A 12,183-nucleotide genomic window follows, 5' to 3' on the forward strand; every position below is an offset into this window, starting at 1 on the left:
CTAACTTGACAATAAGCGCCGATGCAGCTAAAACGTTTCAGAAGTCTCGGATTTCCATTCGTCCGATTGACTGTCAATCAAACGGGTCCGCCCACTACGGAGTCCGAGAAGCCACAAAATCGCAACACCACCTTGCTATTTTCCCCTCTAGCATTATTTTTGTACAAATGCCAATAAAAGCTTTACGGCTCGCCCGTTTTGACTTTTTATATTATGTTATACAACATCTTTGTCTCACACATGCTTCACTCATTTTAAAAAGAGAGCCCTCAAACCAAGTTCAACCTGTCAACAATGTTTATTTAAAACAAATAAATCAGAAACATATTCAAGCTTTATTAAATAATATAATTTCAATCAGTGGATAAGTCTCTATAGTAACAATATAACTAGCAGTACAAACATTTGTATAAAAATATAGTTTGACCAACCATATGTATAATAACAACAGTGACTAGTTTCTGTTTTGTTTTTTCCAGGTTCTATGCATAGTCCTCTGCCAGTGTGTCAAAATAGTTAGTGTCTGCATAGAGAAGGAAGCCAGAGAACAAGCTGTCAGCCCAGCCTGGGTCTGCAAATAAACCATTCTGGTCGTGGTAGAAGATCTCCAGCCACACCTCATCTTCTGGGTTCAGGTACATCACAGTGGAGCCAGATGCTATGTCATGGTTCCCCGTGTTGGCATCGAAGGTTTTGATGCGATACTGACCGTTCTGCACCAGACCAATGGCCAGATGTTTGTTGGCCAGTGTAATGTCATAGGAGAAATAATAAACGCCTGGGTATGCGCAGATGTACTTGCCCGTCTGTGGGTTATAGTGTTCACCCTCATTAAATAGCACCTTGTTGAACTTGATGGGGATTTTCTCTGGAGGGTAGCTGCTGGTGATTCCCACAGAGAAGGCAGATTTAGGCAGCAGGCTGCCACACTTGCAGATTCCTGCAGTTCCACGTGGCCCTCTTTTGCCCTTGTCCCCTTTTTCTCCGTCAGGCCCTGGGGGACCTAGTTGGCCCACACCTCCGTTCTCTCCCGTAGGGCCTCGTTTCCCCGCTGGACCTCGATCACCTCGGCCTCCAATCTTACCTGTTGGGCCAACTCTGCCCTTCAACCCTGAAACAGACAAATCATGCTGGGATGATCATTTGTGCACAGTTACTGAAGGAATGATTCGTTGTCAGTCATATGAATCAGTTTCTGTTATGTTGAACCTGACTATTAAAGGAATAGTGAATGGAAACACGAAACCCCACCCAGTGTCATGTATTAAGTCACCCTTGGATCACAGCCACCTTGACTTTTGAACAGCACAGTTTTGCTATCCTATATCCAGTTGACTACATCCGCACAGTAAATACCCTGAAGCTATAGGGAACACTATGAATCACATACTGTATGTTTGTGTAAGAGCAGTGGGCTATAAGGAATGTCTAGTTTCCATTGAAGGTGTGTGTCTGAATTCCTGTTTCCACACCTAATGGAAAACACAGGTGAGCGACGTTTATTTAGCACTGACAGGTTTATTGTGGTTCAGCCAGCATAGATGATATCTGTGCAGTGGATCTGCTGGACGAGCCAACCGACGCAGTGCTTCCAAATACTTTTGCAACTTTATGCCAGCTTTACCTACATGATTTTTTTTTTACCATCTGAATAATCTTCAAAGAAATCTCTACCTAGCTATGAACAACCTCAATAAATGGTTTGTATTGTACAAACAATAATTCAACACCCTCGCCTAACCCTCCCGCTCCAAATGTGTAGAAGATACTATGGTGGCTGTGAAACGTGAAAGGTGGTATATACAGCCAGTGTTTGGTCCAGTCTGGGCTACTGTAGAAACATGGGGGTTCAACATGGTGGACTAGATAGAAACTGCTCATTCTAAGTTAATAAAAACACAACTAATCTTATTTTCCAGTGATTATACACTAATGAAAACATACCTATAAATATTCTTTTTCTGCTATTGATCCTCCTTAATGTTACACACTGGACATTTAAATGGCTACATCTGACAACGTCAATCACTTGTTAGCTTGTGTTTTTGTAATATATGAATGCTGAGAATTATCAATCTCAGACTGTCAGGTTTTATGTTTTTGGTTTTTGACCATGGAGAATAACTCTTGACCCTTCGGAACATGATAATATATATATTCTAAATTCAAGCTTCACTTCAGTGGCACCCCACTTACGATTAAAAGCTCCCCAGAAAATCTAGTAAGTGATCGATGAGTTAAGAATGGTTTTCTATTGTTTTCTATTGCTTCTTAGGACCATGTATGCACAGAAAGTGTAGTTTTCAAGTCACATTAAAGCTTGCAGTAGGTGCCTTTCCACACAACTCCAGCATAGTTTCTCTGACGCTTCATTTCATAACCATGCTACTAATGTCAAGGAGTCTTTCTGTGGAACTCATCGGTTCATCTTTTCTACACCAGCTGTCAAGTAAAGGAAAACTTTTCTGTGCCAGCTATCTCTGGCACATCGTGGTGGTAGTGTTTATTTATCTGCACACATAAACTGATGCTGTATCTGTTTATGTTTCATAATATACCTGTGTCTCCCTTTTCTCCCTTTTCACCCTTCCTGCCATCTCTGCCATCTCTTCCTGGGATACCCACATTCCCATCAGCTCCCGGGGCCCCACTGGGACCAGGTTTGCCAGGCAGGCCCGGTGACCCGGGGACACTGCAGATCAGTCGCGGTGCTCCTTTCAGTTTGCTCTCAAACAGCTGTCCAAAGACACAGTGGCACAGACAGACTACTCCCATCAGCGCCCACATCTTCAAATCTGTAAACGCAAACAATTTTTTTTAGAACGGAGTGCCTCACTTTGATATTAGAAAAAACAGAACAAAATAGTTTTGTGTTTGCAGATATTCAGAGCAAAGGGAACGGATGAAAAGCGAACAATGAAACAGAAACGCCGTGTTTGGGTGCCAGAGCCTTGAACATGCTCTGACCAGAAATGGGAACCTGTTATCAGTTGTCACAATGCTATAAAACACTTGTGTTGTCATGGGCGCAGACAGAACAAAAGCATATCAGTGAATCAAATTTTCGATTAAGTGCAGCATGAGGCCAGATGTGGCTCTTGAAATGAGAAGCAATTGCTCTTTGACTGTTGTCTCGCGCGCTGATGTTCTCATCCGCCACATAACTGCATGTGAGAGACCTCAAACGGAACCTTTGTCTCTGTTCCAAGTCTTCGTTTTTTTTTTGCCAAAACATTCCCAAGTTCTGACATAACATCCAGCACAATTTGTGTCAGGGGAACCAAATCATGAAGCAATGGCACTTGAGCAGGCAGAAACGTTGCACATTTACGATGCACTGAGAGAAAGGCAGAGACATGATCTCAACATGCGAAATAGCCATGGGTTCAAAACTAATAACTCTGATGGGAATTTCACAGTGGTGAATGAGGGACTACATACTTATCTCCACTCTGGCAACCTTTCATGCTTTCCATAGTGATGCCATCTCTGAAATCTTACCAACAAAATGTGTTCTTCTCCAAGAAAATCTGTAAGGAGTTGGACCAAATGCACAGAACGGTTTTGTGGATGCACATGCTTGTTCTCTGTTTCTTTGCCCATGTGGGTGTGAGAATAGAGTTTTGCATCTGCTCTTTGGCCCCTTCTGTCTCTGATAAGTGGGGGCGTCGGAACATGTGTGTCAGGTTTACAGAGAAGGAACATCCCCATGTCTCTCTTTAAAAATAAGTGTGTCCTTTTTTTTATTGCAACATGTTTTCCTTGGCATCGTGCACTCGGTTCATCCGTCAGTGCAACATGCCAGCACATCAGACAAATGATGTGAGTACTACGAGACAATAAACACAATGAGGTAAACAGGAAGTACATCCAGACACTTAACGCACACAGACAACATAAACAAGTGGCTCTGTGAAACACACACACACACACACACACACACACACACGTCGTCAGTGTAGCATGTTTTTGATTTTGAGGGTAATGAACTGGTCATGGAGCCAGTGTGAGGTCCTGTGAGAGAGAAACCCCGCCCGCCAATTCCGTTCTGCAGAAATGATGTCAGCATTAGTAAAACGGCTATTATTAAAAAAACATTCCTCTTTTTACACACACAGGGGCTTGTACGTGACATACAGTGAATGTATGCAAAAAAATGCACTCACACACACAGATACACACATCATTAACTTACAAGCACTACATTTTACATTTTAAAAAAGAAAAAAAACATTAATTCCAAAACATAGTCATTTTTCAAACTCTGACTGCAGTGGTTCTTTGTTACTGAAATAATTATCTTTTAAAGACATTAATGTCCCACTAGGAACTCTAAAAAAAAACTCTGTGTTCTCATTGTGTTCTCCCAGTGAACAGGTGGAGCATTCAAATGAAAAGATTGTGTTTGGATGTCGTTCACTAAAAGTGTCTGTGTCCACTTTAAGCAAAGGCAGCCTCTGCCATGTTCTCTAGGTATTTGTAATTAATGTCAGACACAAGTCTCACAATAATTCCTGGGGCAGTGTATCATTCAGGTGGAAAATAGACACATTTTTAAACATCAAACTTCTTTCAGGGAAAACATTTTCCATATATTTATATAAATGTGTGTAAAACTACACTTTGAGACCATGCATGCCTACATGTGGTTACAAGTGTACACAAACAGTGACACAGGCAGACAGGTATTTGCAAAGTTATTCAAAGTATTCACTCTGCAAGCTCTACTGAAAATCTTAAAGACAACAGTGTTTCTATGATGTAAGACATTTCTGTTCATTCTTTGAATGAAAGATGTTCTGTGATAATCAACGAACAGTACAGAGATATGTGACCAGTGTTCTTACCCCACAATTGGCAGCTGTTCATCTCCGAAGCTGATCAGAATTGTCACTGTAGAGTGTCTTCGTCCTATCTGCTCAGATTCCGGTCTTTCTGATGATTTGGCCCCTTGGTTAACATGTTACTTGTCCTTTTTCTGCTGTGCTCTCAGACATCTGCGTGCAGAGCTCAGCTGCTCGTTGCTGACGGTGTCTTGTAGTGCAACAGCAGCAGCCTGGACTCCATCCAACCCTCCCTCCCTCCTTCTCACCCTTATCCACTCCCTTCCCTTTCTGCCTCATAAACTTCCCAAGGCAAACAACTATCATCCAGGCAAGCACAGTATGTGCGTACACAACCAACTCCATTATGTCATTGGTGAAGTCTCTTTAAATACGAGACATCCAGCGTAGAAGTCAGCAGTTTGGATCATGTACAGTGAGGCAGTTGGTTGTTGCATGAAAAGTCAGATTAATAGATGGCAGAAGTCAGTTGTGCCTTGTTGACCTCAGTGTTGATTTCACTTGTATTTCTGACACTTGCCCCTAGATGGGGCCAGAACTGATGTGTAGAGGCGTGTTGGGGGACTTGTGACCACATATGGTTAGGTTGAGGTTACCCTCGTAGAAACCATCTGAAAAATATGTTTTCAACATCAAAATGATATATTAACAGGACTAGTTATTTGAATGAAGCTATTATATCAGCTAATTAAAGCAAATGTGCATGTATAAATTACAGATTTACTTAAGTAGAAGTAGCAATAGTGTAAAAATACTCCATTACAACTAGTTTAAAAGCTTACTTAAGTAAATGTAAAGAAGTATTATTAACAAAATACACTTAAGTATCAAAAGAAAAAGTACTCATTCTGCAGAAAATGGCCCTTGTGAGTGACACAAGATCATTTATGATTATTAGTTAATTGTTAATAGTGACACATCAATGCACATATAGCATTTTGCTGCTAGAGGTGGAGCCACCCTATAATTAGCCAGTTTAGTTAGTTTGATAAACATATATAAATATATATAACTATTATGTGTATATATGCATAAATGTTAATAATTAATAATCAATAATCTGAAACATGACAAAAAGGCTGAAATGGCAAATATCTGCGAATCACTGGTTTAAACTTTATGTATTGTATTTAATAAGCGTATTGTGAATTTTGGTAATAAAATCTTCATCTGCAAAGCAACAGCAGGTGTCAGATAAATGTAGTGGAAGCTTAAATAAATATATTATTATTATGTAAACACATTCTCCTATTATTCATTCATGATTTTGTGTGTTTCCAAACACATGCAGCATGCATCAGCCATGTTGTTTCCAAACAAAATGGGTCTTTATTCAGGAAGTGAAAGAAAAAAAAGGTTGTAATCAACACCCCATTTAAATACAAAACCAACAAAAATAAAAATAAACATGATATTCATTTTGCATATCAAAGAACCATTCAGTAATAATTACAATCCAAACACCTCATAAACCACTTTTGTGAATCTATACACAAACTCTGATTTAGAAATTAGTCACTTTAACAATAAAATTACAAATATTTAGCTTTAAAAATAATTAAACTCAAAATAATATCTTAGCAATTAGCATCTTAAATTTATATATAGTGTATTTCCACATAAAAATACAAAATAATACCAATGACATTTAAATATGAAAAAAATATTCCAAGAATTCTGCTACTATTAAATGAAACAAAACGTGGGATAAAACAAGATGAAATGAAATAGAAATATGCATGAAAAAGTCTCTCCTTTTGTTAGCAAAACACTATCCAAAATAACTACAATCATTTACATCAGTACAAAGATATCTGGATTTAAAAATAGTTGCAATGAAAAAACGGGGTTTATTTTTCTGACAGTAAAAAATGACACTGTGGATCAGAAATCTGCAAAATATGCAATGAAAAAAATAAATCTGCATTAAAAAGGTTTACACTGTAGTTCTTACTTTTATACAAACATTAGAAACAGTATTGCACATCACAACACAGATTCGAGGTTAGTCAGCCTTTCAAAATGTGTTATATTCAAGTTTCAGAGCATCTACGAGGACAGGCAGCTGGGGCCTCGATGCAACAGGGGAGAATCTCAAGTGTCTTCCAAGAATATAATAAAACCTTCATGTTTCCTTCCTTCAAATGAAATGTGTCATGTGTATCAAAATAAGAATCAACTGTATATCAAAACTTTGATGTTGTTACTAATGACATGATTCTTTGTCTTTGAACAGAACTTTTGGACATAATTAGCACTGGGGGGAAATAAATTGTATAATAGTCCTATTCAAATAGAAAAATACAATCAAAATCAAATAGTTTTTTTTTTGTCTACAAAAATAGTGAAATAAATATGATTTTTACAAAAACAAAGACACATACAGAAGAAAGTAACAGTGTTCAACATAGAAAATAGAACCTCACAAAAACAGCACGAGTCAAGTGTTACAGGTGACGATATTCAAACATGTTTCGCATCATGAGAACTAAAGCCACAAGGGGGGACGACGGGAGCTCGCTTAACTTAACTTTCACCTCCACCGCACTCTGACTCCCGGTCCCCACAACATCCAGACTACATTAGAATATATTAGAACATATTGGATTCCTGCTCTACTCATACAGAATATAGATAACTTAAGACCACTGCTTCACGCTACATCTTAAATAAGTAATCATGAAAAAATAAAATTTAATAAATCATCTGTAGAATCATAAATAGGTGGAGGTTTCAGAGAATCTGCACTGAAATCACTTAAGGGGGGGTGGATAAGAAACCAAATAAGTGGGGATATAGAAAAAGTAGTGCATAATATATATTATAAAAAACATATTGAAGGGCCAGTGATGGGTAAGTAGTTGACACAAACAAATTAAACTATATGACTCAACTATAAGCAATTAAACTTAGAGTCTCGGTTTCATTAAGGTTTTTGTAACAGTACACACTTGACGCCTGAACAACGATACACCAGGGCGTGGAGCACAAAAACCAACGACGACACAAGAGCGACACACTTGTACAGTACCAAACGGACGGCTGGGCCACCGTCCTCACAGAAAGATTGTCCCTAAATAGTTTTTTTTTTTCCTTAAAAAGTAATTCAAGGGTCACGGTGGAAATCAAACAGACAAACAGCACAAACAAAGAGAGGGGAGCTTCATCTTTAGCACGCCAAGAGACCAAGTATCATCGTCCTCATCATAACTGAGCCAGACTTTCCCTGGATTCACGGATCATTACAAAATGTCCTATGGATCATTCCTAACCCGACCTTCAGTCTAGACCCACGATCCAGTCTTTTTGTTTGCATTTGGTCTGGGAGCGCGTGCTACTATCGGATTAACCTTTGGAAGCATACAAAGACGCGGGATAGGAAGGGGTGAAGGCAGGAGTCATTTTGATGTTTGATTTCTCCTCTACGTCATCTGTTGGTAACTAAACTAGAGCCTCAGTCTACACTAGAAACAGTCACACAGCACAGGGACGACACAAACACAAACCACTGAACACCACTCTGCTTCTCGACAGGAGTCTTTTTTTTTTTGCCATACAGGCCATCATGCGTCACAAAATGATGGCGTCCACTAAGTCTACAGTAGAACCAATATCACTTTTTGTATCGTTAAGTATGTAAACAACAGATAAACATCAATGCATGCAAGTTTAAATATGTTTTTTTCTTTACTTATTTAGCTTTGTCTGATTTTTTTCCCTCTTAGGCATCTGTAAATGATGGTCATGCTACTCACTATAGACTTTTATGTCTTTTAATTATGACGTCAGTGGTTTGTTTTTTGTTTTTGTTTTTCTCACATATATCCTGCATGCTATTTGTGTAACTAAGCCTATTGTTGCAAACATGCACTTTCCATGGCAATGGGGGCCATTAGTGGTTGAGTGCATACTGCATTTCATTTTACATGATTCTGGTTTATAAATGGCATTAAATATAATACCTACACATTTATTCATATATATGTATATATAGCAGCAAAGCTTCTAAAATAGCTTGTTAAGTATAAATGTTGAATACAGTTAGCAGAAACCAGATTTAGTATTTTGAGGTATCACTCTATGGGTCAGTATGAGCGCAGAAATAACCCTATCATATAATTTTTAATAAACCCTCTAACAAGAAGAAAGAGCCCATGGTAACGTTAAAAAACAACCGTTTTTGTTTTGCGGCAGAAAATGTGTCAATTTTATGCTTCCTATCTTTTTGCTACCTTTGGTTAATGACCTGGGGCAGGCGTCAACATTAGAGAATCAAGGTTTTCCCAGAAACAAGTGTGCACTACACGCACTGTAGGGTGGCTAGCAGCAGACAAACAGACAGACGAGCTGCCCCCATGCAAAAACATTCCCATATCTACTTTAAATCTCACATACAAAAATAATAAGAATAAAAAAACCTACAAAAATCAATCTCTTTTTAAATCTCCTCTTAGAAAAGATGAAAGTACCACAAAAGAGTTGTAGAGTTGTCAGAGCCTGAGATGTGAGGGGGGTTTTGGTGAAAAACTGAGGCTTGTGGTGTTTGGCTGCTACAAAAGATATATAGATATATATAGTATATACTGTGTTACGTACTCGATTATACTGATAGCTTAGGAGAGCAGGAGAGGCAGAGCGACACTCTTTTTGCTGTTAGCCAGTGTTTCATTTCCCTTCCCTCTGACTGTGTCACCATGGCTGTGGTCGCATCACTAGTTCCAGCGGAAGTGAATCTGGCGCGGGCGGTCGGCTCCCTCTTTAACCAGGGGCTTGTGAAACTCTCGTCCGGCGCGGGAGTGGATGTTGGCCCAGCAGAATTCGCAGTAGTACTGCAGACAGGTGACATTAGCACAGAAAAAGGGAGCAAATTTCCCTCCACAGCGTGCACCCTGACACTCATCACAGAGCTGATCATCCAGGACGTAGGGCTTCACCTCCACCTGCGTACACACATTTTAGAGAAGACAAGGAAAGTGCATAAATACATACAGTAAAACACAATGTGTACGTTTATGAAAGGCCAAGGCTTGTAGCAGCAGACACTGGGAAGGAAGCTTATTCAATCAGCCCTAATAAGCTTTCGTCTTAGCAACAAGCTGCTGTGGTGAGGCTGCTGGCACACACACACACACACATACACATCCTAATGATGACTGAGTTATACAGACTTTATGAAAAAAGATTTGGGAATTATTGATTAAGTGGAGGCTGTACCCGCTTGTCAATGTCTCCGTGCTGCAGCTGGACGAATCTCGCGCTGATGGCAGCGATGTAACTCTGTTGATTGGAGAAGGCCACTCGCCCCGCCCCCTTGGGGTACTTGAGCTCTGGATCAGTGTCAATTCCTGCGTAGCAGACTCCACCGTAGAGGCGATCCATAATCATGGCCAGCTCAACTAGGCAGAGAGTGAAAAGGAAAGTAGAAAAAGAAAGAATATATATTTAGATGAGTGAAGGGATCAAGGAAAGTTGTGGGAGGATGTGAGAAGGTTATGCTACAGGGGGTGAGACAGAATGGGGGAGAAGCTGTCAGATTCATGTCATCAAACATACAGCTAATGCTTTATTGCTATATGTACCAGAAGTCTGAATCTAAAGGCCTTCCTAAACTGATATGAAATTGCTCGAAGACAAACAAAGGCAGTGTAATTACTTGCTCTCAGGGGACGAGGGACACCGCCCACAAAGATGGTCTTGCGGGGATCGAGGGGCTGAGATCCGTCCATCACAAAATCACTGTCGCTCAGGTTCCAAGGTCGAATTTGCACCTGAAACAAAAACAAATTTAACTGTAAATCCCCTCCTTCTTTATTCAGGGAAAATATAACGGCAGCACTGTGTCTTTTCAGTGTGAGCTGGTGCTGCTGAACTCACAGGTTTGTCCTTGATGGTGGGGCTGGAGACACACAGGTAGAGCTTCCCATCCTCCTCCATGCAGGCTTCAATCAGAGCCTGCACTGAGCTCTCCTCCTGGAACAGCAGGAATGCGTATCCTAGGAAACACACACACACAAATCCACAGCCTCAGTGTGTGCATTCAACACACAGAAATAAAGATTGTCTAACAAATGTCCTCACCATCAGTATTTAAATTATGCCTTATTTATTAACACCATAACTTTATAGTGTTAATAAATAAGGCACTGCATCCCAACTATTCCATTAATAACGTTTAGAAGTCATAAATGTGTGTTTAATATGGAGGCTGGCTGCTTTTGTCGATACCTTTAGGTGGAAAGTAGGATTTGCTCTCTGCTTTGTGTGGCCAGTCCACCACCAGGTGACCAAAGCGGCGGAAGCTTGAGGTTATTTCATCTGAAAGAAAGTAGAAAAAAAGGAGAAGAGAAGAGAGAAAAAGAGAAAGTTAGAATAGAAGACAGCAGTATAGTGCAGTCCTGAAAGACTCAGAGTAAGTTATAGTTGTCCTCACCTTCATCTATGTCAGGGGGCAAACCTCCCACAAACACCTTACGGGAGAAACGCTCGATGCGTTCCCCGTTTTGGTGGGGGTAACAGTTGGGGGAGCCGAGGACTCCCGGTACACCCTGGTTGCCGTGGCCATCATCGAGGAGATTGTCATCAATGGGGAAGAGGGAGGAGCGGCCTGGTGGAGAAAAAGGGCAGTTAAGTCTACAGCAACTGTCAGGCATTCACACAAACACACGCAAGCAGAAACACAAATCACAATCACAGATTTAAATGCAGTCAAATTAATCTGCCTTTTATGGGACTGTATGCCTCTGTTATGACAAGGACAAATGCAGAGGAGAGGCTGTCTATAAAATAATGTTTGTGCTTTTAGTGCAGTTTTACATTGAGTGGTCGTAAAGCAAGGCACCAGCATAAAGTGAGGAACTGTGTGTGCTCCACTCTGAACGGTGTGGTAGATAAAGCAGGTGTGGAAAGGCCAGCTGTGTGGAACAAAGCTGTTAATAACATGGCTGAGCAGTATGGAGAGTGTTGTTGAATGCTGAGTGTTTAACATTGAATTAATAAATAATTATAAAATAAACAGTAATATGAACAAATTGTTTAATGTATAACTGAAACAGTGATTTGAGAAATATTTTAAGAAATTACTAAAACTCTACTCAGACTAGATTTTAGATTTAATTTCACATTTAGGTATATGGTTATATTTAAAATGTATAATAAATAGTGGACGGAGCCACTGTGATGTCACCCACTGGGGAGTGGACTACAGTTTTGAAGCATCAAGTTTCATATTATGGCTGTTGCCATCTTGCTTCTTTGAAGCCATAAGTGACCATATTTGAACGAGAAAGTGGAGCTGGGGAGGATATTGCTACGCTAAGCATATCCTGCTTTATTGTCTATT

The 12,183-nt window shown here is 40.0% G+C and overlaps 2 protein-coding genes across 2 annotated transcripts in view; both read right to left on the reverse strand.

Moving 5' to 3' along the window:
• Positions 1 to 279: 279 nt before the first annotated feature.
• On the reverse strand, positions 280 to 5,079 carry LOC118322288 (complement C1q tumor necrosis factor-related protein 7). Its single transcript, XM_035653934.1, has 3 exons — positions 4,848 to 5,079; positions 2,559 to 2,795; positions 280 to 1,111 (listed from the first exon to the last, which is right to left on the reverse strand). Exons 1-3 carry the CDS (start codon positions 4,867 to 4,869, stop codon positions 483 to 485), a joined length of 888 nt encoding a protein of 295 aa, XP_035509827.1. The 5' UTR covers positions 4,870 to 5,079; the 3' UTR covers positions 280 to 482.
• Positions 5,080 to 6,153: 1,074 nt separating this feature from the next.
• The window catches only part of cpeb2 (cytoplasmic polyadenylation element binding protein 2), a 16,268-nt gene continuing 10,238 nt past the window's right edge, over positions 6,154 to 12,183 (reverse strand). Inside the window, exons 6-11 of the mRNA XM_035653933.1 lie at positions 11,275 to 11,448; positions 11,070 to 11,159; positions 10,719 to 10,837; positions 10,498 to 10,612; positions 10,059 to 10,240; positions 6,154 to 9,784 (exon numbers count right to left, since the gene is read on the reverse strand). Of these exons, the coding sequence (XP_035509826.1) occupies positions 9,557 to 9,784; positions 10,059 to 10,240; positions 10,498 to 10,612; positions 10,719 to 10,837; positions 11,070 to 11,159; positions 11,275 to 11,448 (908 nt within the window). The 3' untranslated portion in view covers positions 6,154 to 9,556. The remainder of the gene's footprint in view (positions 9,785 to 10,058; positions 10,241 to 10,497; positions 10,613 to 10,718; positions 10,838 to 11,069; positions 11,160 to 11,274; positions 11,449 to 12,183) is intronic.

This window comes from Morone saxatilis, unplaced genomic scaffold (assembly GCF_004916995.1).
Source record: "Morone saxatilis isolate NCDOM2014 unplaced genomic scaffold, NCSU_SB_2.0 Contig12, whole genome shotgun sequence".
NCBI lineage: Eukaryota > Metazoa > Chordata > Actinopteri > Moronidae > Morone > Morone saxatilis.

What these genes read in the sequence shown, in the direction of transcription:
- LOC118322288 (XM_035653934.1), bottom strand. Translation starts at nt 4,869, where the DNA reads ATGAACAGCTGCCAATTGTGGG. An exon ending in GAACAGCTGCCAATTGTGGG is followed by an intron (nt 2,796 to 4,847) that starts GTAAGAACACTG and finishes TTGCGTTTACAG; the next exon opens with ATTTGAAGATGTGGGCGCTG. An exon ending in GGGAGAAAAGGGAGACACAG is followed by an intron (nt 1,112 to 2,558) that starts GTATATTATGAA and finishes TGTCTGTTTCAG; the next exon opens with GGTTGAAGGGCAGAGTTGGC.